Below are 25564 nucleotides of genomic sequence, written 5' to 3' on the forward strand. Positions count from 1 at the left end.
AGTAAACTCCCTTTAAAAATACAGATCAGGGGGGCGGAGTCAAGATGGCAGAGTAGAAGCAGGACCTCCACCGGGCTCCCGCTTCCACCTTCCCCAATCCATGTAAAAAGGGGACTCTAAACAAACTTTGGAGCTGCAGAACCTACAGGAGAGTAGGGGGAAGGATATGAGAGGGGGGATGATGGAAGGTAGGGCAGGCTGGGGGGAGGGAAGTTGGAAGCACCCACTTTCGAAAAGGGACAGGATCAAAGTAGAGAATAGAACAAGTGGGTGGTGGGATAGGAGGGAGGGAAATATAGTCAGTCTTTTACAATATATCTACTATGTTAATGTTTTGCATTAGCTACACATGTACAATCTATACTGAATTTCTTATCTTCCCAGTAAGGGTGGGTGACAAGGAAGGGAATGAATCTGGAATTCAAAGTTTTAAAATCAAATGTTTAAAATATATATACTATTTTACATGTAATTGGGTAATAAGATATACAGGCACTGGGGCATAGAGATCCACCATGCCCTACTGGAAAAGTCTAAGGGGATATGGGAGAAGATATGGGAGAGAGCAGATTGGAGGAGGGGATATCCTGTGGGACTGCTATTTTGGGGTGGTGGGTAGGGGAAAAATGGGGAGAAAATTTGTAACTCAAAATCTGGCAGAAATTAATGATGTAAATCAGAAGTTAATAAAGCATTTGAAAAATAAAATCAAAATACAGATCAGGGGCGGCTAGGTGGCGCAGTGAATAGAGCACCAGCCCTGGAGTCAGGAGGACCTGAGTTCAAATCCAGCCTCAGATACTTAACACACACACACACATATATACACACACAGACACAAAACTAGACCTTGGGCAAGTCACAACCCCAATTGCCCTCCAAAAAACAAACAAACAAAAAATATAGATCAGCAACTCAGTTTTGCAGAACTGCCTAGGGCCCTAGGGGTAAAGTCACAAAGCCAGTGTCAGCCAGGGGACTTGGTCTTCCAGATTTGTGGCTAGTTCCTAGGCCACAAAGCCTCTTTCTTTATCTAAAGAATGTCTATATTTTTTAAAAATCTGAATTACAGACTAATTTTACAGACAGAAATGTAATTCTGTTTACAATGCTGCTGGGCAGTCTAGGGGTTCCCTAAAAAAAAATTCTTTCATCTTAGAATAGGAAAAATCAGAGGCAGTTAGGTAGAGCACTGGGCCTAGAGTTGGGAAGACCTGAGTTCAAAATTGGCCTCAGGCACTTATAATACTGTGGCCCTGAGCAAGTCACTTAATCTTTGTTTCCTCATCTGTAAAATGGACATAATAATAGCACCTACCTTATAGTGTTATTGTGAGGATCAAATGAGGTAACATTTGTAAAGTGTTTTGTTGTTAATAAGTTTTTCATGGCAAAAATACTGGAGTGGTTTGCCATCTCCTTCTCCAGCTCATTTTACAGATGAGGAAACTGAGGCAAACACGGTTAAGTGACTTGTCCAGGGTCATGCAGCTACTAAGTATCTGAGGCTGGATCTGAACCTGGAAGATGAATCTTTCTGATTCCAAGCCCAGTAAAGCATGGAACAAACGTAAATGCTAGTTACGATAACTAACCCCAGAGGAGGGGTCCTCAGAATTTATCTAGTCCAACTGATTCCCTCATTTTACAGATGATGAAACTGATCTTGACCCTTCTGGAAATTTAGCTATAGCAGTTAACCCTGATGTGGAGACATTGAATTTGGAACCAGACAGTAAGTGTGGGGTTTGAGAAGTATACTCCAGAGATATAAATGAACCCAGCTACGTATAGAGAAACTAGGCTTTAGTCCCTTCAGCTGGTGAGGCTGAGGCTGGTTTCTTGAGTTTGGGAATCCTGAGCTGCAGTTGGGTTTAAGGCTCATTTGGTGTCTACACTAAGTTGGTCACCAATCTGCTAAGCCCCTATGGCTGGAGAGCTTCCAGGCTGCTTACAGAAAAATGGAGCAGGTTAAAGCTTCTGTGGGCTAGCTAGGTGGCAAAGTGCATAGATGGCTAAGCCTAAAATCAGGAAGACCTGAGTTCAAATCTGGCCTCAGACACTTGCTAGCTGTGTGACTGTGGGCAGGTCACTTTAACGCTGTTTGTGTCAGTTTCCTTAGCTAGAAAATGAATTGGAGAGGGGAAATGGCAGACCATTCCAATATCTTTGCCAAGAAAAGCCCAAAAGGGGTCACTACTGAAAAACCATTAAACAACAAAAAAAAGCTTCTGTGCCAATCAGTATTGGAAATGTGCCTGTGAGTGGCTGCTGCCCTTCCAAACTAAGACCTAGCCTCAACACACAAATAAATAAAAAAAAAATTATCCTAGCTGGGAGTGACTATTATAAGACATTTTGGGGAAGATAGGGGGAATTCTGTAGAGTTAAAAAAAGAAAGATTTGGAGGACTTCAGAAAAACGAGGGACAATGTGCACAGACAGGGAGAGGAGAAGGACCAAATCGGCTTGGTATGGCAATGAGAACGGTCTGTTACTTCTGTAGGTGCAGCTGGAAGCTTGAGGAGTGGCAGGTGATGCTATCAGCATCTGCCAAGATCACTTCCTCTGACTTCTCTGAAGCAAGCATCTCTCAGCTCATCTCAGGAAGTTCCTGTGGAAAGATCTCAAAACTACCTCTCTGTCACTCTAACAGCACAAAACACTGCTCTTTCTCTAGCCTGGTTTTCCTAAGCCCCAAGCTTGGGGTCCAGGACTCACTAATCTTGCTCGTCCCTGGCAATTTTGGAGCTGCTAGGCTTAATGGGCATTTTCTCTCTCAGATGAGCTCCAGGTGATTTTGGGTGTGCTAGGTCCATCCATCTCCCTTACGTCTCCATTTCTTCTCCCCCTCTTCTTTCCCCCACCCCCTCTCTCTCACTTTCAGCCAAACAGGAAATCTCCTGATTGAATGATAGTCTTTTAATCATCTGCCCATATTACTACTGACATGATTGCTTGGGGCTGACTAGAGAACTCTTCCCTTCCTTCTTCACCCTACCCCCTCTCTCCCTACTGAAGTAAAACAAGCAAATGTAATTAGTAATATTCCCATTGCCTCAAAAATCAGAATAATTAATTCTCCCTGACACACAGGCCCCTCAAAGTTCACCAAAGAGCCCCTTTCCTTACAGATATTCTATTTGCTGCCTTGATGGTGGACTGGCATTGCTAGACATGCTGGGCACATGTCCAATTCAATTTAAAACAACTTTAAATGCTTATCAAGGCAGGGTACCATAGCAGAGATCTAGCATGGGATATAGAAACACCTGGGTTTAGGTCTTGTCTCTGACATGTCTTAAGTTAAGTCTGAATTCTCTGTGCCCCCTGAACTCTCTGAGACTTTAAACTACAGAAGAGTCACCCAATTTGCATTGGGGCTGGTACTGGAGTCAGAGGACCTGGATTCAAATCCTACCTCTGAGACTTTGGTCAAGTCATTTAATCCTGGGTGGTGCTCAGTTTTCTGAGGTAGTTGGTCTAGATTGGCTTCTGAGGTACCTTTCAGCTCTAGAGGTATGATGTTGGAAGCAGAAAAAAAATACACACAAGGATTAGAGCAATGTAAGTTTTAAAGTGACTAAAAAGAGTAACTGAAAAGCCAGTAATGGTAGGAAGAACAGATAATGAAATATGGTAAGAATTAAAGTTAGCAGGAGCAGCTAGGTGGCACAGTGAATACGGCACTGGCTCTGGAGTCAGGAGGACCTGAGTTCAAATCCATTCTCAGACACTTGACACATTTACTAGCTGTGTGACCTTGGGCAAGTCACTTAACCCCAATTGCCTTACCTTTGCTTCTCCAAAAAAACAAAAAGAATTAAAGCTAGCATTTATTTGGCATATTAAAGTGTGCTAGGAATTTACAAATATTATCTCATTTTTGTCTTTCCTCTCTCTTAGCAGGGCCTACGAGAGAAGAATGTTGTATGGGATCAGACAATGCCAAGAAATTGGGTGTTTTTGCTTAAGCTGTTTTTCTTTGTTAAGAGGGAAGGTTCAACTGGGGTGAGGTGGGGGCTGGGAGTTCACATTCACTGCCTGCCTTGCAATAGTTTTTTACAGATCCCTTTCCTTTATCTACCATTTTCAGTTAGTCATTAAGTCCTGTTAATTTGTTCACAAAATTGGAGGATTAGAAAGGTCCCCAGTGGCCATTTAGTTCAGCTCAATATATACTGGACAGGGATCCTTCAGTCTCTGCTCGAAGACCTCCAAGGAGGAGAGTGACCCGTGCCACTTTTGAACAGCTCTAATTGTTAAGTTTTCTTGAAATAATCCTAAGGAGCCATGATGAAGAATGCTTTCCATCTCCAGAGAGATATCTAATGAACTCTGATTACCAATTGAAGTATATTTTTTTCACTGTCTTTACTTTTTTTGGTCTTTTTTCAGGGCCAATATGGAAATGTTTTACATGACTTCACATGTATAATTGATATCATATTGCTTGACTTCTCAATGGGGAGGGGAGAGACAAGAAGGAGGGAGAGAATCTGGAACTCAACATTTTTAAAAAATGAAAATCAAAAAAATTAATTTTAAAATTAAAATAAATTTTTAATTAAATTTTCAAAATTAAATTTTAATACCTATGAGGGAGGAATAAAATGCCTTCTCTTGATCACCCTAGCCCTCAAATGCCCCCCTCTTCTTAATTCCTATTGTTAATGTTCATTCTTTCGGCGGTTTTATGTGCTTTAATATAATCTCCTTGTAGATTGAGGCCATGTTTTTTAACCACACAGCACAGGAATACACATGTAGCTGCTGCTTGTTAAATAAGTGCTTGATTAAAAAAGCAAAATGCTATAAAAAAGGTAAAAGAATTTGAAGGTGTAAGCTAAGAAAAAAAAGGAAAGCCTAAAGTAAATGGTCCATGAAATGTTGATCCTAAAGTTCAAGCCCTGAGTTCAAATCCAGCCTCAGACACTCACCAGCTGTGTGACCTAGGCAAGTCCCTTATCTTCTGTCTGCCTTAATTTTCTCATTTAGCAAAATGGGGATAATAATAGCACCAGCTCCCCAGGGATGTTGTGAGAATCAAATGAGATAATATTTGTAAAGCACTTAGCACAGTGTCTGGTGCTTAATAAATGCTTATTCCCTTCCCCTAATCTAGAACTGGGCAGTTAGGTGGCACAGTGGATAGAGTGCTGAGCCTGGGGTCAGAAAGACCTGAGTTCAAATCTAGCCTCAGACACGTACTACTTGTTTGACCCTGGGTAAGCCACTTGATCTTGTTTGCCTGTTTTTCTCATTTGTAAAATGAGCTGGAGAAGGAAATGGCAAACCATTCCAGTATCTTTGCAAAGAAAACCCTAAATTGGATCACGAAGAATTAGATGTGACTGAAAAGTCTCAACAACAACAAAAATCTGAAACAGTGTATTATTCAAATTACATTAACAGATGAAAGCATAAGGTCAACAACATCTGAACAAATGAGGATTGTATAGAATTCTATTTGCTCTTAATTAATTCAGTTCAGTGCAATGATGCCTATGAGCCAACATCAGGCAAGATAATGTGCTAGCCACTGGGGTTACAAAAACAGTCCTCATTCTGAAAGAGCTTACATTTTTATGGGGGAGGAGGGAACAATTCATAAACATATATGAGCATATACAATGCAGGGAATGAGGGGGATGCAGCGCTCTTGGAATATTGGAGGAGGCAGAGAACATTTTCAACTGGAGGGATTAGCCAAAGCTATGTAGAGAATCTAAACCTTGGGAGAAGATAAAGATTCTTGAGACATGGGTATGGAGAGGGGGTTCATTTCAGGTATGGGCATTGCTTAGGCTAATGCAGAGAGGCTGAATACGTTTTGTTGGCTCCACCCTAAGTCTCTTCAATCCACTCTGAACTGATAGGAACAAACCCTAAGATAATGTGAGGACTGGCAATTAGGAATATATAGAGCATGGAAAATGTCTGTACTAATGCTGTAATCACTGGACCATTTAGGAAAAGATATTGCTCAGCATTTCACCGAGTATAAAAAGTGCAGACAGTTATTATGAAGAGGATGCTGACCAGCTTTTTTCCCCCTGTTGACAGAGGGCTAAATAAAAGGAATAGTCTTACATTAATCTAGAAGATATTTGGGGTAGAAATAAAGAAAAATTTCTTTACCATGGGGAAAACTAAGATTTCTTGATGGGAATGGATAACAGAGGAAGTTAGAGAGTCCCTACTGGAAATCTTAAAGAAGAGAACAAATGATAATCAGTTCTGGTTTACTGGTCCCCAATCTCAAGGTATAACCTAAACAGAGCTGCAGAGGATCCCAGGCCTCCAAAGACTCTTAAAAAAAAAAAAGCTGGGTGGTCCCCAGTGACAACATGTCCAAAAAGAACAGAGAAAAATGAAAAAGCCTCTGCTGTACAAAAATATTCATAGCAGCATAAAATATTTTTATAGTAGCAAAGAAATGGAAAACTTAAGGGGGTACTCACCAACTGGGGAATGGCTGAACAAATTATGGGATATCAATAGGACGAAATATCATTATATTGTAAGAAATTATGAAAAGAAAGAATCTCTGAGAAACCTTAGAAGACTTATAGGAACAGATGCAAAGTGAAGTGAGCAGAGCCAGGAGAACAATTTATACAGGAACAATAACATTGCAAAGACAAGCAATTCTGAAGGACTTAAAAACTTTAATCAAAGCAATGACCAACCATAATTCCAGAAGACCAATGAGGCATGCTACCTGCCTCTCCATAGACAGGTATTGGATTCAAGGTGAAGACCAAGAGATATTTTTTGGATGTGGCCAATATGTAAATCTGCTTTGCTTGACAAAAGGCAAGTACATGAGACACTGAATAGAGCTCTATGCCTAGAGTCAGGAAGATCTGGGTTCAAATCTGGTCTCAGATGCCTACTAGTTGTGTGATCCTGAGCAAGTCACTTAAGCTGTGTGGCTCAATTTTCTTATCTATAAAATATGGATAATAACAGCACTACCTCTCAGGGTGGCTGTGAGGATCACATGAAATAATATTTGTGAAGCGCTTAGCACATAATAGGTGCTAATCAAATGCTTGTTTCCTTTCTTCCTTCAGTGCAACTGTTATGAGGGTTTTCTTTTTCTTTTTCAATGCATGAAGGGGAAGGGTGAATAGGAGAGAAAGTAGATCTTTGTTAACTGAAAAAAATTTTTTTAAAAGAAATTAGCGCCAAATATAGTGACTAGGGTAAGCTAAACAAAATTAAAATTACCTTATAAGAAAACAAAACAAGTTGCCAAAAAAAGAGCAAAAGAAAGCCTTCCAACCTCACTACTTCATCTTCAGTGATTTAGGGTGTGGAACCTTGGCCAACAACGCCAAAGGAGAAGTTGTTGATTTGGTCAGGGATGGAATGTGGATGACATAATCACTCTCCACGTGGAAGGACACTGAGATGACGAGTGGGCTTCCACTCTCACAGAATGACTCCCTCCCAGGGTCCCCAGTGACCCCCTCAGCGGACCTTTATGGTAAGAGGCGAGACACTGGAGTTGGATAAGACAGGCCTAATATGAAATTGTGTTTATAGGAGTGTAGGAGAGGAAGGGCGAAAGGATGCCCCCTCCCAGGAGAAGAAAAGGGGAGGTCGTAGAACTGTTGCCCAGCAGCTCTCCTAGTCTTCTCTTCTCAAAGGTGCCATGTCTTGAAAGAAATTTCTTCTCTTCTCACTTCCTTCTTACCCATGCACTATCCTTAAATGATTTTTTGGAGGCGATTGAGATTGAGTTGCCCAGGGTCACAAAGCTATTAAGTGTCTGAGGCCAAATTTGAACTCAGGTCCTTCTGACTCCCAGGCCAGTGCTCTATTCACCTAGCTGTCCCCCTATGCACTATCAAAGACACCAAACGGGTATGGGTGAGAGTAGAGCACACAACAGATGCCAAAGGAAAAGTGTTGGAGGGAGAATGAAGGGTGGGAAGAGGTCCCCACTATTACCCCCAAACCACAGCTTGAAAGGCCTGCTTAAGGAAAGTATGTCTGTGCTATATAGCAGATAGAAGAAACACAAAAATATCCCTTAGATTGCTGCATGGCTATGCTCTATAGCCCCACAACCCTCACCTGTACCAGTCACCTCAGGGATAAGCTAAGGCTTCCTGCTTTCTGGTTTCCTGGAGAATAAATGTGTCTAAACTCTACTTCCTTCACCTCCTACTACCTTCTAACCTCCATACCACCTGTGGGAGCTACCAAGTTTGGAGGAACAGAGAAGTCCCTCCACAGGTTACCATTAACACAGCCCCCTCCTGGATGCCCACTTGGATTCTTCACACAATGCTTCAAAGACCAGGAGATTGAAGATACTGAGAGATGCAGGTGATTATAGGAAGCAGGCAACATGGTATAAGAAACAGAGTCTTGGGGCAGCTAGGTGGTGCAGTGAATAGAGAACCAGCCCTGGAGTCAGGAGGACCTGAGTTCAAATCTGGCCTCGGACACTTAACACTCACTAGTCATGTGACCTTGGGCAAGTCCTCAACCCCAATTGCCCTGCCCTCCTCCCTCCAAAAAAAAAAGAAAAGAAAAGAAAAGAAAAGAAAGAAACAGGGTCTTGTGGACTGGAAGACCTAGGTTCTAATCTTGACTCTGACCCTCAATAGCTATATGACCCTAGACAATTTCCTTAATCTCTGAGCCTGAGTTTCCTTAGATGGGAAAGAGGGACAATTATCCTTTCATGATTTACCTCAAAGGGCTGTATTGAGGAAAGGCTCCACGTACAAGTTATTAGTATCAAAAGGCCATACAAAGGTCATTTTTCCTAATGTCACTTTTTTGGAAGAGAATGAATTTATTTCAAGGGAATAAAATTCATTTTAATGAAAGCTTGGGTTATCTTTGGCCCTTCCAGGAAAAGAGGGAGTGGAGCTATTTTAATGGGAAAGGAAATCAGTTTTTCTGTATATACCACAATTCTTCATAACTTAGACAAGAAGGAAGAGAAATCTACTTGAGTTTGGCACTTGTCTGCCTGACCTGCCTCTCTTCCCTTCCCCTGGCTCTCTGTAAGGGTACAACATGTTGAGATGGTTCCTCAGCTCCCCCAGGGCTTGGAGCTGACCCACATAACATCCTCCTCAATCCAACAACCCACACAACATCCTTCTCGATCCAACAACCCGACGCACCCTGGAATCCAATTTACCAATGTCAGAAAGCAGAGTGAGAACAGCTTCTTCCCGGAGGCCACAGCAGTTTTCAAACTGGTTCAGGTACTGTCAGGGTTTCAAAAGGAAAAAAAAAACCATCAGACTCTATTAACCTTTTACAGGTAGCAGCAAATTACCTGAAAGCTCACCTAAAACTCTGCACCAGGCTCCACCCATGGACAGAATGAAGTCTTGACTCCAAAGGTTCAATGCCCTGGCTATAGTCATCGACTCCCTAGGGCACGATGGTTTTCTTAGGAAATGGGCTGTATCCAAATATAACATCACATTCACTCTTTGGTGATGACTCTATGGAGGGCAGCACAGTATGGTGGCAAGGACACTGGATCTGGAAGTATTGGACCTGGGTGAAAATCCTGTTTCTCCACTTATCTGTGTAATCTTGGACAGGTCACATATATCCCTAGCCTTAGTTTCTTTAGTTATGAAATAAGGGAGTTGGATTAGATGACCTCAAAGAATCCTTCCATCTCTAAATCAACAAGCCTATGAAATCCTTTTTCCTGCTCTTTTCAGGGCTACCCTTGGTATTTATTCCAACTTGACTTTAAATTTGGATAAAGTCTTGAATTTAAAAAGCAGAGGGGGTGGCTAGGTGGCACAGTAAATAGAGTGCTGGCCCTGAAGTCAGGAGGACATGAGTTCAAATTCAGCCTCAGACACTTAACACTTATTAGCCATGGAACCTTGGGCAAGTCACTTAACCACAATTGCCCTGCCTTCTCCCTTAAAAAAAAAATTAAAGAACAGAGGACAGCCAGAGAATACAAAATGCCCAGGCTTTACATATCCCAGGGACAGCCTTATCTTTGGTTTACATTCCTCTACCCAAGAGTAATAAGGGGTAATGTCAATAGAGCTGTATGTCCCACTAAGCCAGGAAGGCTTTGATTATGGAATTGGGGGACAGACTGGATCTCAGTATAACCTATAGGAATGACCTAGCTAAATTCAGAGAATCCCATCACAAAATCGGCCTCAGTGGGGTGAATTTTTCCTGCCCAGCAACTCCCCCAGGCCATCCTCTAAGTTACAGAGGAATCACAATCTGCCCCAGAGCAGATCTCCACCAAGAAAATTATACATCCCCAAAGGGATGATGAGGGACAGTCCCAGAAAAGTGCTGGCTTCCTTCTGTCTCCTTCCAGTGACCACATGTTAGAGAACTCCCATCTCTCTGTGCTCAGTCTCAGCCTGCCTGGCATTCTGAGGGAACCCAGGCCTCGAAGCTGTAGTCAGACTGAGCCCCAGACCACAGTGCTGGGCCTTCCCTGACACTCCAATTCCTCCTGCTGTAGTTCACTTCTTCTAAGAGTCTCTTACATTGGGCAGGATGAAAAGTATCCACTGAAAATAACTTATGCTCATCCTATCCTCGTGAAGAAGTGATGGAGCTGAAGTCCCTAGGAGCCAAGGGTACAGACCTCCTTACATGCAGACAACTGTGGGAGAGCACTGGTCTTAGGGTCAGAAGAGCTGAATCCAAACCATACTAGCTGTATGACTCTGAACAAGCCACTTAACGTTTCCCGGCCTCAGTTTTCTCATCTATAAATAAGGATGACTACCTAAGATCATTAGGAGGATAGTTTTTTTTCTTTTTCTTTTTGGAGGGGGGAATGCAGAGCAATTGGGGTTAAGTGACTTGCCCAAGGTCACACGGCTAATAAGTGTTAAGTGTCTGAGACCGGATTTGCACTCAGGTCCTCCTGAGTCCAGGGCCTGAATACTGAAAGTGCTGTGTAAATGTGAATTGTTATTTGGACAGGCGGTGCTGTTGAAGAGCCTTAGATTTAGAATCAGTCTCTGTGATTTACTACCTTCAGGACTTTGGCTAAATCACTTCTCTGTGCCATAGCAGCTTTCTCATCTCTTCTGTTATCTGGGCCAAGGTTTAGTTTGAAGGGGAAGGGAACAAGTATTTATGAAGTGCCTACTATGTGTCAGGAACTATGGTAAATGCTTTACGAATATCATCTCATTTGATTGATTATTTTTGGCAAATTGCTGAGAGATGGACAGATCACATGTAGACCAGGGAACCATTTCACTAGTTCCTCACAGAGAAAGGAGAGAATGGACAGCTCTGGCTTCTGCCTCCTCCTTGGCACACATAGACGGTATTAACAGTGTAGAAGGGAAGGGTAGAAGCATTTATTAACTGCCTATTGGGCAATTTATCACTTTCTTATTATATGGTTTTATGAGTATTTTAGCGCATTTACTTAGAAAGATGACTGATCTCTGTACAGATCAATTCAGGCATTCATACTTGTTTACATGTTAGCCAGGCTTGTCTATCTATGTTCAGGGGTAAAGGGCTTGGTTTGGGGTTTTTTGTTTTGGTTTGGGTTTTTTTTAAATGTGTTTTTTTTTTTTTTTGGTTTTGACTGCAAGTTATGTGAAAATGAAAGAAGCTGCCTCACTGGCAAACTGCTAAGAGATGGACAAATCACATGTAGACCAGGGAACCATTTCACTAGTTCCCCACAGAGAAAGGAGAGAATGGACAGCTCTGGCTTCTGCCTCCCCCTTGACACACACAGATGGTGTAAGTCAGGGCTTAAGGGAAGGGCAGAGGCAGTTATTAATTGCCTATTAGGCAGCAGGCACCGTGCAAAGTGCTTTACAAATATTATCTCATTTGATAAACAAATAGGATCCCCTGCTACTCCCAGAATATGAGGAGGTCCAAGGAGGTCATTCTCTGGTACTGAAGCTAATCAGAATCGATATAAATGGATGAATGGACATCTACAGAGGTCACCTCACCCTTCCAAGACAGTATAGAGCTAAGAGTCAGGTGACCTCAATTTGAATCTCAGCCCCGCTACTGTTATTACTTGTATGCCCGTGGGCAAGTCCCTTAACCTCTTGAGCCTCAGTCCCTTTATCTGTAAAATGAGGGGGTTAGACTAATTGGATGTTAAAACTCTAAATCTTAGATCTAAATCCATTGTACATTTAAATCTGTGACCCTACAATCCCACCTTTAAGGGCAGTCTGCTGGGAGACACTGTAAAAATAAATAAGATTCTATTGCCATCCTCAAGGAACTTACAATCTAATAATAAGAGGTTATTTGGCTTCTGAGGTGCCTTCCAGTTCTAAGTCTATATATTCCTAATGCTGAACTTAGAGCAAAGAACTGGAGAGTCCTGGGTCCCAAGTTTGAATGCCAGCTCTGCCATTTAGAACCCTTGTGGTCTTTTTTGACTTTGTATGGACAGTCATTTTACTCCTCCTGGCCTCAGTTTCTTTACTTTTAAAATGAGGGTGTTAGGGTGGCTAGGTGGCACAGTGAATAGAGAAATGGCCCTGTAGTCAGGAGGACCTGAGTTCAAATTTGGCCTCAGACACTTAACACTAGCCATGTGACCTTGGACAAGTCACTTGACCCCAACTGCCCTATAGTCCCCCTTCCAAAAAAGCAAAAAATAAAAAAATAAAATAAAATATGGGTGTCAGACTAGATGACCTCTAAATTCTTAAATTCCAGATCTGTGATCCCATGAAATGTTTCATAATTCTCAGTAAGGCACTCTGAGGTACTGCCCTGAAGGGAAGGCATCAATTTAAAAAGGGATTCATGGAAGATAAGCTGGGATATAACAATGCATGTCATGAGGAAGCGTGGTGTTCTTGATGACTGATAAGTTACATTGAAAAAAAAAAGTGATACATAGTACCACTCAGTCAGTGTGGCTCCAGGAATGTCCAAAGGAAGGGCTGCCATAATTCTTAACAACCAACACCATCCCTGTAGACAGAAATAGTCTAAAGGGCATGGTTCCTTTACCAGGGATACCCCTCCCACTGCATTTGACCTAGATGGCTTCTTCCAAGAACTATGGGCAGATGACAATGACTAGTTCTCATACCCTTGTAAATGAATCAACTGGCATTCTAGTTTACCAAACAGTCCCAGTCTAGTGAGCACTAGGGCCTGATTAATCTTGGATGACCTGATAAAAAAAACTCACTTTCCAAACCAGCAAATGTGATGACAACACTTAGAATTGGGGATGACCCCAGCCAGGGCAGTGGGTCATGAAACGACTGTGAGCCACGCACTCTCTCTTTTATACTGCCTTTTGATTGGTAAACTCTCATCAGAGCAGTTGTATGTTATAGAGGAAATAATGTAGGACCTTGAGCCAGGAAGATCTGAATTCAAATCCTGCCTTTGAGACTTACTAACTGTGTGACCTAGGACAAGTCACTTAATCTCTGTTTGCCTTGGTTTCTTCATCTATCAAATGGGGGATAATAACATCAGCTACCTCCTAGGATAAAATGAGATAGTGTTGGTAGAGTACCTTGTAAACCTTAAAGCACTATATAAATATAATAATAATAGTTAGCATTTAAATAGAACCTACTATGTGCCAAGCATTGGGATAAGGACTATATAATTATTATCCCATTTAATCCTCACAGCAACCCTGGGAAGTAGGTGCTATTGTTACCCCCATTTTACAGATGAGAAAATTGAGGAAAGTAGGGTTAAGTGACTCACCTGAAGTCACATAGCTAGTAAGTGCCTGAGGCTGGATTTGAACTCAGGTCTTCCTAATGCCAGGACCAACACTCTATCCACTGTGCCTCCTTGCCACCTACGAGCTATTATTACTACTGAGACAGAGACAAGTCTCTTAGTTCTTCAGTATTTTTCCTTATTTCCATATTTCCTCCTTTCAGTCATTCCTGCCCAATAGTACAAGACTAACCTTCCTAAAGATGCCATTGTTACCACGGCACTCCCTCTCTCAGTTTCTCCCTACTGTCTACCACGTTCAGTCTAAGCTCCTCTCTGGCTCAGTTTCAGGGTTTTCTACAGTCTGATGTTATTCCAATCCAAACTGACTTCTCACTACTCCTCAACATATGCTCTCCACTCCACCAACTCCCCCCTCCCTCCAAAAAAGCCAAACAACCCAACCCTTAACAAACCAGCTTTTTTAGTCTTTTTATAAAAAGCATGTCTATACTCAGAACTTTTTCAAAGGTTAGCAAATAGGAGGAAAAAACCCCAAACACATACCACTGTCAGATCTCCTGATTTCCCATGGTCTCTTCCCATCTTATCATGCCAGGGACTATGCTCATATCCTGCTCTGACACACACAACCATTCTTGTGCCCACCTCCCACAAGTGGATTAAGTGAGTTGAGGAAATAAAACCAAACAGGGAAGTTTCTTTCAAAAAAGGAAAAAAGTTCCCCTGGGTTTGACTGACGACATAGATGAATGAATAACATTGTGTCCCCGGATGGAGACGTACAGATAAAATGAAGGGCAGGGCACTGCCCACCATCAAGCCCATTCCATTGCTTTACATGGCATGGTTTCAGTGAGATTTGGACTAATTGGGAAAATTATGTTCAGGGAAATGCTGATAATGCTGTTAATAATAACCACCTTTCATAGCAGTTTTTACTTTTCAAAATGTGTTTATCTTCTCAGAACATCACATATTGTATTTATTTGATCTTTACAACTACTCTGTGAATAATTCAGTGACGTGATATTGTCCTCTTTCACCGATGTCGAAAGAGACAGAGATATCACACAGTGAGTCCACAGTGGAGGTCAGAAAGGGCAGCTTATCCCTTTTCAGATGATCAATGGACCCGATTTCCAGAGTGGTACTGTTGACATTGTTGTTACTTAAATGTGATTTTTATGAGCAATGATACAGATACAAGGAATTCTTATCTTTCCCAGTATATGTATGTATGTGTGTGGATATACACACACATATGTATGTGTATATGCAGTGTCTTCCCTCCCTACCTCACATTGCAAACTTCTCATTGGTCTTTTGGGATTTATAGAAGAAAAAAATCTCCTGACATGTGCAGGTTTTGTCTCTAAAATTCAAATAGGGAAGAGGCACCAACAAGTGGACAAAAGAAGGCCTTTCCCTAACATTTTCAAAGCTGGTTTTCCATTCATTGGCTCCAGTCAAGACTCAGCACTTATGGCTGGCTGTCCTCATTGTAACTGAGAAGCAGGACCCATAGAAATCACTCCCCCATCCTTGTTCTACAACTTTCTGATAAAGACATGCAATAACAATCTTACATCACCACGGAACTGGAAACTGGGCAGCGCCCAGGGACCCTTGAGAAGCTAATGAAATCAGGGTGGAATCACCTTGGCTATGCTAAGTTTCCTCATTTTGAAAACTAAAAGTCCTCTTCATAATCCTCTCAAATAAAGAAGTCCCAGATCTCTCCCACTCCACGGCTCCCTTCAGATGAGTTAGAGGCCCCCATCAAGGTACTTTACCTTTCGGAGGTCTCCACCCTGGCAATATTCCATAGCCAGCAGAGGAAGGTCATTGGGCGCCAGCTTCTGCATTCCTTCAGGGACATCCCGGGCAGCCACTACATTGGGATGGTTGAGTCTGAGAAGGAAAGAGCCAGTGTATTATCTCTATATGTCAATATCTCATCATTTTTGTTTGTTTTTTTTTGGAGGGCAATTGGGGTTAAGTGACTTGCCCAAAGTCACACAGCTAGTAAGCGTGTCAAGTGTCTGAGGCCGTGTTTGAACTCAGGTCCTCCTGACTCCAGGGCTGGTGCTCTATTCACTACACCACCTAGCTGCCCCTCATCATTTTTATTATTAGATTGTAAGTTTCTTGAGGGCAGGAATATAATTTTATTTTATTTTTATATGTCTTCCAATGGACTGCCCTTTAAAGTAGGACCATGAGATCACAGTTTTAGATCTCAAATGAATCTTAGTGTCCAACCTAGTACAACTCTCTTATTTTCCTGATGAGGAAACTGAGTCTAAAAAGGTTAAGTGTTCAAAGTCACAGTGCCTAGGCCAGTGGTTAGCACAAAGTAGGTTCTTAATAAATGCTTATTCCCTTCCCCTAAGGTAGAACAAGGTAGCTAGTGGCACAGAGCACAGAGTGTTGGACCTGGAGTCAGGAAGAACTGAATGCAAATTCAGCCTCAGATACTTACTAGTTCTATAGTCTGAGGTAAGCCTGCCTCAGTTTCCTCATCATCAAAAAAGGGATATTAATAACACCTTTAGGGTTGGTGTGAACATCAAATAAGATCATATTCGTAAAGCACTATGTGGTGCAGTGGATAGAATACTGGGCCTAGAGTCAAGAAGACGTATCTTCTTGAGTTCAAATCTGGCCTCAGACACTTACTAACTATGTGACCCTGGGCAAGTCACTTAACCCTGTTTGGCTCAGTTTCCTTATCTGTAAAATGAGCTAGAAAAAGAAATGGCCAACCACTCCAGTATCTTGACAGGAAAACTCCAAATGGGGTCACAAAGAGATGGATATGACTAAAAACAACTGAACAACATAATATAAGTGCTAGCTATTAGTGTGTCATTTCATCTTACTGAATCTCAGTTTCCTTACCTGTAAAATAAGGAGGATAATAATATTTACACTCCCTAGGTCTACCTCACAGGGTTAGTGAGAGAAAAGTGTCTTGTATGCCTTAAAGTACTATATAAATGTAATGTATTTTTAGCTGTTTTCTCTCTTAATTCAGCAAACAAATATTAAAGCATCTAGTATGCAAATATTACCATGATAGTTAAAATGATACAAAAATAAATGAGATATGGTCTCCAAAAAAGGTAAGCAGGACTCTGGTTAAATACACACTTAAACCCAATAATAACTAGAAACTTAAAGAGGCCATTTATAGGAAAATAAAAGCAGAAAATACATAGATATGAGATTTCTGTAGTCTAGTGAAATGGTGAAGATATTTTATGCAACTCAGTTGATGGGTTAGAGATGGGATTCTTTAAAAATTTTTTTTTTGTTTGTTCACATCCAAATCGCACAGGTGTCTTTGTTTTCTCTATCTTTCTGGGAATGTTTTATTAGGGGTGATCTTTAGTATTATCTTTATCTGAATGTAAGTTGCTATTGTTGTATACACCACTAGCTAGCTTTGAGGGAGCTTTCTCAGCCAGCTTTCCTCTCTCCTTATCCCTTTTGAAATGATCAATGGACCCTGCTTCCAGAGCGGTACTGTTGACATTGCTGTTATTTAAATGTGATTTTTATGAGCAATGATACAGATACAAGGAACTCTTATCTTTCCCATTATATGTATGTATGTGTGTTGATATACATACACATACATATATATGCATATATGTATATTGTATATAGACATATATCTATCTATACATATATATCATATATATACATAAGACACATAAATGCTTGTTATATGGGAAAAGATCAATCAGGGCGGCTAGGTGGCGCAGTGAATAGAGCACCAGCCCTGAAGTCAGAAGCACCTGAATTCAAATCTGGTCTCAGACACTTAATACTTACTAGCCGTTTGATCTTGGTCAAGTCACTTAACCCCAATTGCCCTGCCCTCCCCCCTTCAAAAAAAAAGTAAAAAAGAAAAAAAAGAAAAAGATCAATCTTGTTCTGAATATTTACTAATTGGACTGGATTCTTCTTGACCCCTAGAAGGAAGAATTCTAACCAATGACAGTGGGAGGGTAGAAGACAGTTTCATCTTGATTTAAGAAAAATTCCTTAGAGCTGTCTAAGAGTTAAATGGGCTGCCTCATGACGTAGTGAGTTCTCCATCTCTGAAGACGTATACAAGTAGATTCCAGGTGACCACTTGGTGATGTACAGAATTCTTGCCTAGGTGGGTTAGACTAGACATTTCTAAAGTCCCTTACAGCTTGGGGATTTTGTGATTTTATGGAAACACAAGGGAGATAAAAACACATCAAGAATGACTATTTCAAAATATTTTTGGCAAAGAGGAAGGATGGCCTACTTTGAGTCTGGAAGACTTGGGTTTAGTCTTGCCTCTGGCCCATGTATACAGACCATGCAAAAGTCACTTAACTAATCAAAATAACTTTGTTTCAGGTAACTATCTAAATGATAAAACTAAGATACAGAGAGTTGTTCATTGTACCAATGAAGGGATCCTATGGAATACACACATACACATACATACATACATATGTATCTATGTCTATGTATCTGTCCCCTCCTCCCTACCTGCCCACCAATTAAATCACAAGTTCAGACCTTGGAATAGTCTTACTCTAGATCTTAGTTACTCATTCCATTTACAGGTCTTGGTGTCCTCATTATGCCTAAGCTTTAGGAAGCCCCACTGTGACGGGACAGGATCTCCAGAACCTCACCTTCTCATGATCTGTATTTCTAGGCACCACCTCTCTCGATTCCGAAGACTTAGCTCCTGCCGGCACTGTTTGATGGCGATCTGCTCTCCTGTTTCCTGCAAGATCAGTTTGTGCAGAAAGGGTAAGAGAGTACTGAATGGACAAGGGAGTACCCCCTGACCTGGGATGATGCCCGACCTTTACCCTTAGCCATATCCTATCTAGTCTTTGGGACTGGGTCAAGTCCCAACCCATCTAGAAGGCCATCTCTCACTCCTCCAACTTGTCTTCCTCTGCTTTTTCCCCAATTTCTAATGAGTCATAATCAGTATCATGTAATTAAGCACCTCATTATTCTTTGTCACATGTGTGTTTGTTTTTTTGTCAATCCAGCTTCATGGTTAACTTCCTGAGGGTAGAAACCATGTTTTATATTCACAGAATCTTAGAGCTGGAAGAAGTCCTGAGGATGTCTAATCCAATCAGTACTTAAACCATCTCATCACCACCCCTCCACCCCCCCAACCCACCATATTAGCACAGCATAGTGGCTGAAGTGCTAGATCTAATGTCAAAAAGACCTGAGTTCAAATCCTGCCATTGGCATTTGTTATCTGTGTCTCAATTTCCTCATCTGTAAAATGGGAATAGCAATACTAATGTTAATTGGAATTTATATGGCACTTTAAGAACTGCAAATCACTTTACAAATATCATCTCATTTTATCCTCACAACAGCCCTGGGAGGTAGGTACCATTATTATCCCCATTTACAGTTGAGGAAACAGAGGCTAACTTAAGTCTTCACAGACTTGTGGAGGTTCATGCAGCTCCTATGTGTCTGAGGCTAGATGTAAACACGTCTTCTTGACTTCAGGTCCATCCCTCTGTCCACTGAGCCACACAGCTTCATTCTACCTTAAGGTGTCTAAAGTATTCTCTAAATGTCACCAGGGATCTCTTGTCAGCCAATCACTGGGAGGCAGAGTGATTTGGGTTTAAGGCTTGATCCTTAAGAAAGAAATGTAGCCTGGGGAAAGGAAAGAAGGAAAAGTGCCTTATTGATGTGGTTTAGGAGTGCAGGGATTCTATAATATCAAGGTACAGGCCAGTCAAGTGGTAAAAAGTTTACTGTAATTCTATAAGAGTGGGCAGAGCTCCCTAGGGAATTCGAAACTTAATGGGGGGTGGGGCGGCCAGGTAGCACAGCGAGTAAGAGCACCGGCTCCAGTGTCAGAACGACCTGGAGATCGGACACTTAGCACCCACCCAGAAACACCTGGCCGTGTAACCTTGAGCAAGTTACTTAACCCCAATTGCTTAGGGTCGGCCAGGTAGCACAGCGAGTAAGAGCACCGGCTCCAGTGTCAGAACGACCTGGAGATCGGACACTTAGCACCCACCCAGAAACACCTGGCTGTGTAACCTTGAGCAAGTTAAAAAAGAAACTTAATGGGGGGGATGCTAAAGCTTATATAGACAAAGTTCAGTGAGAGGTGTGCCACGTATGCTAATTAAATGGTAGCACACAGTTTCTGTACCTTGGCCTCAGGCATCATTCACTACTGGCATGGCCTGGGGCGGGGAGGGGACTTCTATGGGGTGTGGTTTTGGTCAGCTACATCTGTAACAAGATAGCTTTGGGAGTTGACCTCTGGATTGCGTATGTTAACTATGGGAATCAGTACATGATAGTTCTGCTGGTACAAGATAGTCCTGTTCATACAAGGGAAATTCTACAAAGGTCAGCTTGTTTTTGTAACAGGGAGACATAGTTTGCCTCACTGGGGCTAGCTCATGAGTTATTGCCAGAGATTGGGTCTTTGGGCTGGGGAGAGATATGGTCCTAGGGCTGGACTCCTAGCACAAGCACCCCCTACTACTCACAGTGTGGCTGTTTGTCCTTGGTTCTTCCATTTGGTCATTGCTTGGGCCTTGATTGACTCAGAGTGAATGGAAATAGGAATTATTTCTGTTTTGTCCAGAGACCCTGAGGGTCTTTCCCTCTGAATTTCTTTTTTTCTGGATTAGTTTAAAGAAGTCATTCTTTGCCTAATTTTTTTTTAACCTAGCCTGAATCACTGAATGGGTGTTGCCTCAGTGAAACTGAGATCTGCTAAAGACCTTAGCTTTAAAAGGCCAAGGTTCTCCACTGTATCTGAAGCCATGTCTAGTGTAACCGGACAGTGAACCCAGATGACTCCAGAGGAAAAAGTGAGGTTGGTGACTTTGCATGGCTCTCCCTTACTTAAATCCAATTCACTTGTATGCCTTGGCATCCCCTCCCCGATGTCGTGGAGCTCTTGGAAAATGAAGGACAAACAACAAAACAATAACAAAAGTCAGCTGCTATTATTACAACAGACAAGCGATCATCCCACTGTCCCCTGAGGAACTGCAGCAAGGGGTACCCATGAGCTCCCGAAGCAGCCCATGACACTCTGGACATCTTCAATTATCAGGAAGTTTTCTGATACCAAGCCTAAATTTACTTCTCTGAAACTTCTACCCATTCTTCCTGGCCTTACTTTCTGGGGCCAAAAAGTATGAGCCTAATCCCTTTTCCATAGTACAACCCTTCAGGTACTTGAAGGCAGCCATGATGTCTCTCCTAAATATGCTTTTCCCTCCAGGTTAAATAGATCCATTTCTTTCAACAGACACTTCTTGTGGTGCAGCTAGGTGGCACAGTGAATACAGCACTGGCCCTGGCTCAGGAGGACCTGAGTTCAAATCTAGCCTCAGACAATTAACACTTACTAGCTGTGTGACCTTGGGCAAGTCACTTAACCCCAACTGCCCTGCCCTCCCCTCTCCAAAAAAAAACCACAACACTTGTTGGAAGCTATGAGTTCAAATCCAGCCTCAGACAATTATTAGTTGGGTGAGCCAGAGCACAATACTTCAAAATTCTGAGTCTTAAGTTTCCTCCTCTGCAAAATAGGGATAATAACAGCACCCACCTCCCAGGGCCCTTGTAACAAGGGCCAAAGAGATTATATATGTGAAGTACTTTGCAAACCTTAAAGCTCTATATAAATGCTAGCTGTTATATAGTAGTAATAGAAGCAGTAAATTATTCTTATAATATTAGTACATTATAAAGTAAATATATAAGTATTATTATAATAACATGTTATATTAATAATATTATAATAAACATTACAAGAATTGTTACTGCTGTTATTATTATTTCCCTTTACCACCCTGATTGTTCACCTTAGGACACTCTCCAGCTCATCAACTTTCTTCCTCAAATGTGGGGCAGAAAACTGAACACAACATTCCTTCTACCTGCTGAGAATGTTTTTATTATTATATATCATATATTATATGTGTGTAACACATTATATTATATTTATACATTCCATTTATATTATTTACATGAAAATATATTTCCAAATATTTTATTAATTCTATATGAAATTCTTTGTATTATATTTATTTGTACATTACATATGTTTGGTATATTAATATAGTATATTATATAAATATGATGTAAACAAGTAAATATTAAATAAGTATATTTATATTATAATCCAAAACCACACAATGGTATTAGCTATGCCTCTCAGGTTTAGGTTGGAAAAGTATGCCATCTACGACCTTAGAGTACCAGTGTAATAAGGAGAAGAGTTCTGGATGTAGAATCAGGAGAGATTTTAGTCTTGTCTTGGCTCTGACATTTGCTAGCTCTGTGACCTTGGGCAAATCAAATATCTCTGTACTTGTATCCTCATCTGTAACAGGGAAATTAAAGTACTTGTAATACCTATCTCACTTGTAATACCTATATCACATACTTGCAATACCTATCTTACATATCTCAACCTATCTTGTTGTAAGAAAAACTCTTTTCAATTCAACATTTATAAAGTGCCTATTAATTATAAGTAGGTCTTATAAAGTGTAAAATTCTTTGCAAATGTGAGTTATCATTTATGCAGGTTATTTATAAAAATGTTCAACAACACAAGACCAAGCACAGATTCCCCACTAATGACTCCTCTTTGGGTCTAGTCATTCAAAACACTTCTGACACCACCTAACAATACTATTATCCAGTCCATATCTTTCCATCTAGTCCACAGAATGGACAAGAAATTTGATGGAAAAACATGAGAGATATTGTCAGATGCTTTACAGAAATCTAAGTCAACTACGGCCCCAGCGTTCCCTGGACTTGCCAGTGTAATAACCCAATGGTGTGATCTGCTCTCGGCAGTCTGTAATTACTGAGTCCTTTTGCAGATGTTCTTTAACCATTCTTTTAATAACTGGAATACTAGGAATTGAAGTCAAGTTCACTGGCCTGTGGTCTGCAGAATACACTTTTTTCCCTATTTTGAAAATAAGTATAACATATGCCCTTTATTTGTGGTTCTTAATCTGAGATCCACAGATCTCCAAAGTGTCCGACTATAGATTACAGGGAATCCATGACCTCGGATAGGAAAAATATACATTTTTAATTTTATTAATCTCTAGCTGAGATTTAGCATTTCATCCAATTATTTTAAAACATTATCCTAAGAAGAGGTCCATGGCTTTTTCTGACTGCCAGGGGGCCATGACACAAAAAGAGGTTAAGAACCCCTGCTTTATAAGGTCCTCCAGGACCTCTCCCAGTCTCCATAATGTTCCAAAGATCACTGATACTAGTCCAGTAATGACCTCTGCCAAATCTTACCATGGGAAGCATGCAAAAAGCCCGTGTCCTCTCAGTGGTTTTAATTGAGGTGGTCCTGACCTGTGATGGGGGGGACTAAGCTGGACATCTTATCATTCACTGGGTGGACCTGAAATTTCTGGTGCTGTTCCTGGCCATCACTTGGCTCTGGGGGCCTGATTCATCAAAAGCAGTAAGGTGTTCTCTTACTATCTCCCCATTTACTTGGCATTTCAATGCCCTATTGGTCATTTTTGTCCACTCCTTTGCAGTCCATATTGGTGCTAGACTTAGTGAAGACAGTTCAGAACTCCATTTTTTGCTCAAGCCTCAGCCTCTATAATAACAAGGTTTACAGGCATCCGCCACCATGCTGGGCCAAGTTAGATGCCTGCTCTTAAAGAAGAGTTCTGTCAAGGTAGGGGGCTTCAGCAATTGACCCTTTCTGTCTAAAGAGTCAGTACTGATTATTCGTAATTAGAGTGCACAGTACATTAGAACAATTAATCCAGAATCAGTGGGAGGTGAGAGAAAACAAACACACAGTGTGACTACACATTAAAGACTATTAAAATATGCCAGGAGAGCAGTCATGAGGGCCTGAATGAGGCTGCTGAAAGCAGGAGTGATTAAGAAGGAGATGGAAATGAGAAATACTGTGGAAATAGAATTAATAGACCCTGGTTACAGATTAGATGAAAAGAGAGAGGGAAAGGATGAGAGACTAAGAAAAGAAATGGTGGTATGTTAAAAAAAATAACTCTAAGGAATAAGCCTACTTTTAAAGTGAAGAAACTTAATTCTTCCCTATTTAAAAGGCATAGAACCAACATGACGAATGTGAAAATAGGAATGTATATGAAGAGCCTATCTCAGACTGCATGTTGTCTTGGGGAAGGAGGGGAAGAAAATTTAAAACTTATGGAAGTGAATGTTGAAAACTAAAAATAAATAAATTAAATTTCAAAAATTAAATTAAATTATTAAATTAATTATTATATATTAAATTTAAAAATTAATTTAAAATCTCAAGAAAAAAATAAAAGGTATAGAAGTTGAAAGACCTGGAACTATTGGGGGAGGAGGGAGAAGGGAATAAAAATTTATTAAGCACCTACTATGTGCCAGGCTCATTTATCTCATTTGATCTTCACAACTCTATGAGATAGGTACTACTACTATCCCCATTTTATAGTTGAGGAAACTGAGGTAGGCAGAAGTTAAGTGACTTGCCTAAGGTCACACAACAAGTATCTGAGGTCAGACATCCAACCCCCATGGAAGATGATAAGCCTTTGGTAACTGCTCCTAAGGGAAGAAAATTTGGTATCATTCCCTGATGAGGCTCATAAGGAGGTGAAGTTTTGGTTGGGGGCCTGGGAACACTGAATGGGGGAGTCTCCATGCAAGAGGTCTGTATGCCTGTGTCCTTTTGTCATCATACAGTCATTTCAGTAGTGTCTGAGACCCTTTTGGGGGTTTTCTTGGCAAAGACATTGAAGTGGTTTGCCATTTCCTTCTCCAGCTCATTTTACAAATGAGGAAACTGAGGCAAACAGGGTCAAGTGACTTGCCCTAGGTCACACAGCTAGTAAGTATCTGAGGTTAGATTTGAAGTAGGTCTTCCTGACTCTGTCTACTGAATCACCTACCTGCCCCTCTTAGCTGTTTTAATTCAAATGGTCTAAACCTGTGATAGAAAAGAAAGCTGGACATCTTATCACCCATTTAATGGGCCTTATGTTCTAGTGTCAAACCTGGCCATCACTATTATTTCCTGGCTATCACTATTATTTTATCTCATAAGATTTTTAGGAACTGCCACTGACAGCATTTTCCCAATTTTAAAAAAAGATTGCTTATATTGTTTTGTATTTTTTTTTGTTTTATTCTCATTCTCCAGATTTTAGAGATGTTTTTGAGATTGTTTTAATGATGAAAGGTCCCCTAGAAAACTGTTACCGTGTTTCCCCGATAATAAGACCCATCCCGAAAATAAGCCCTCCCCTTACTGTGTAAGATTCCTCTAAAAATAAGCCCTCCCCAGAAAATAAGCCCTATTGAGATTGCTACTGTAGTGAAGGTGATCCCCTGCGCTACATGCTATCTTACGGTACCCTCTGTATGCACCGTTCCCCCCCCCCCGAAACGCACGCATGCGGCGCTCCGAGCTGCATCCAATCAGAGCTGCAGCAGTGAGCGCGTCATCCTGTTCTTCCCCAGTGATTTGCTTGCTGGTGCCATTGAGAGCAGTGCCTCGGAGGAGAGCTGAGGCAGGACAACATAAGCCCTCCCCTGAAAATAAGCCCTCTGGTGTTTTTCTTTCCAAAAAATTAATAAGACAGTGTCTTATTATCGGGGAAACACGGTAGGAACCAGTCTCCAAGGAGTGGGATATGGTGGGAACTTGGGCTTGCTGTTGGAGTTACTGCAGCTGTTACGGCCACATCCAGTCCCCTTTGCTCCTTGGCTTAGTCCCACTTATGTTGTGGGCCCAGTGGTTTGAATTATATATAATAGGATTGGTCCAGCA

The 25564-nt window shown here is 41.2% G+C and overlaps 1 protein-coding gene across 2 annotated transcripts in view; it reads right to left on the reverse strand.

Annotated features, from left to right (window-relative positions):
• IKBKB (inhibitor of nuclear factor kappa B kinase subunit beta) overlaps window positions 1–25564 on the reverse strand; it is an 82790-nt gene that overhangs the window by 53116 nt on the left and 4110 nt on the right. For both annotated transcript variants that reach the window (XM_069075824.1, XM_069075823.1), the window contains exons 3-5: window positions 18384–18478; window positions 15492–15609; window positions 9173–9242 (exon numbers count right to left, since the gene is read on the reverse strand). In XM_069075824.1, coding sequence (XP_068931925.1) covers window positions 9173–9242; window positions 15492–15609; window positions 18384–18478 — 283 coding nt within the window. The remainder of the gene's footprint in view (window positions 1–9172; window positions 9243–15491; window positions 15610–18383; window positions 18479–25564) is intronic.

The sequence above is a fragment of the Petaurus breviceps genome, unplaced genomic scaffold (assembly GCF_028583685.1).
Source record: "Petaurus breviceps papuanus isolate PSGF00001 unplaced genomic scaffold, PetGlider_PUasm1.0 90919, whole genome shotgun sequence".
Classification (NCBI taxonomy): Eukaryota; Metazoa; Chordata; class Mammalia; order Diprotodontia; family Petauridae; genus Petaurus; species Petaurus breviceps.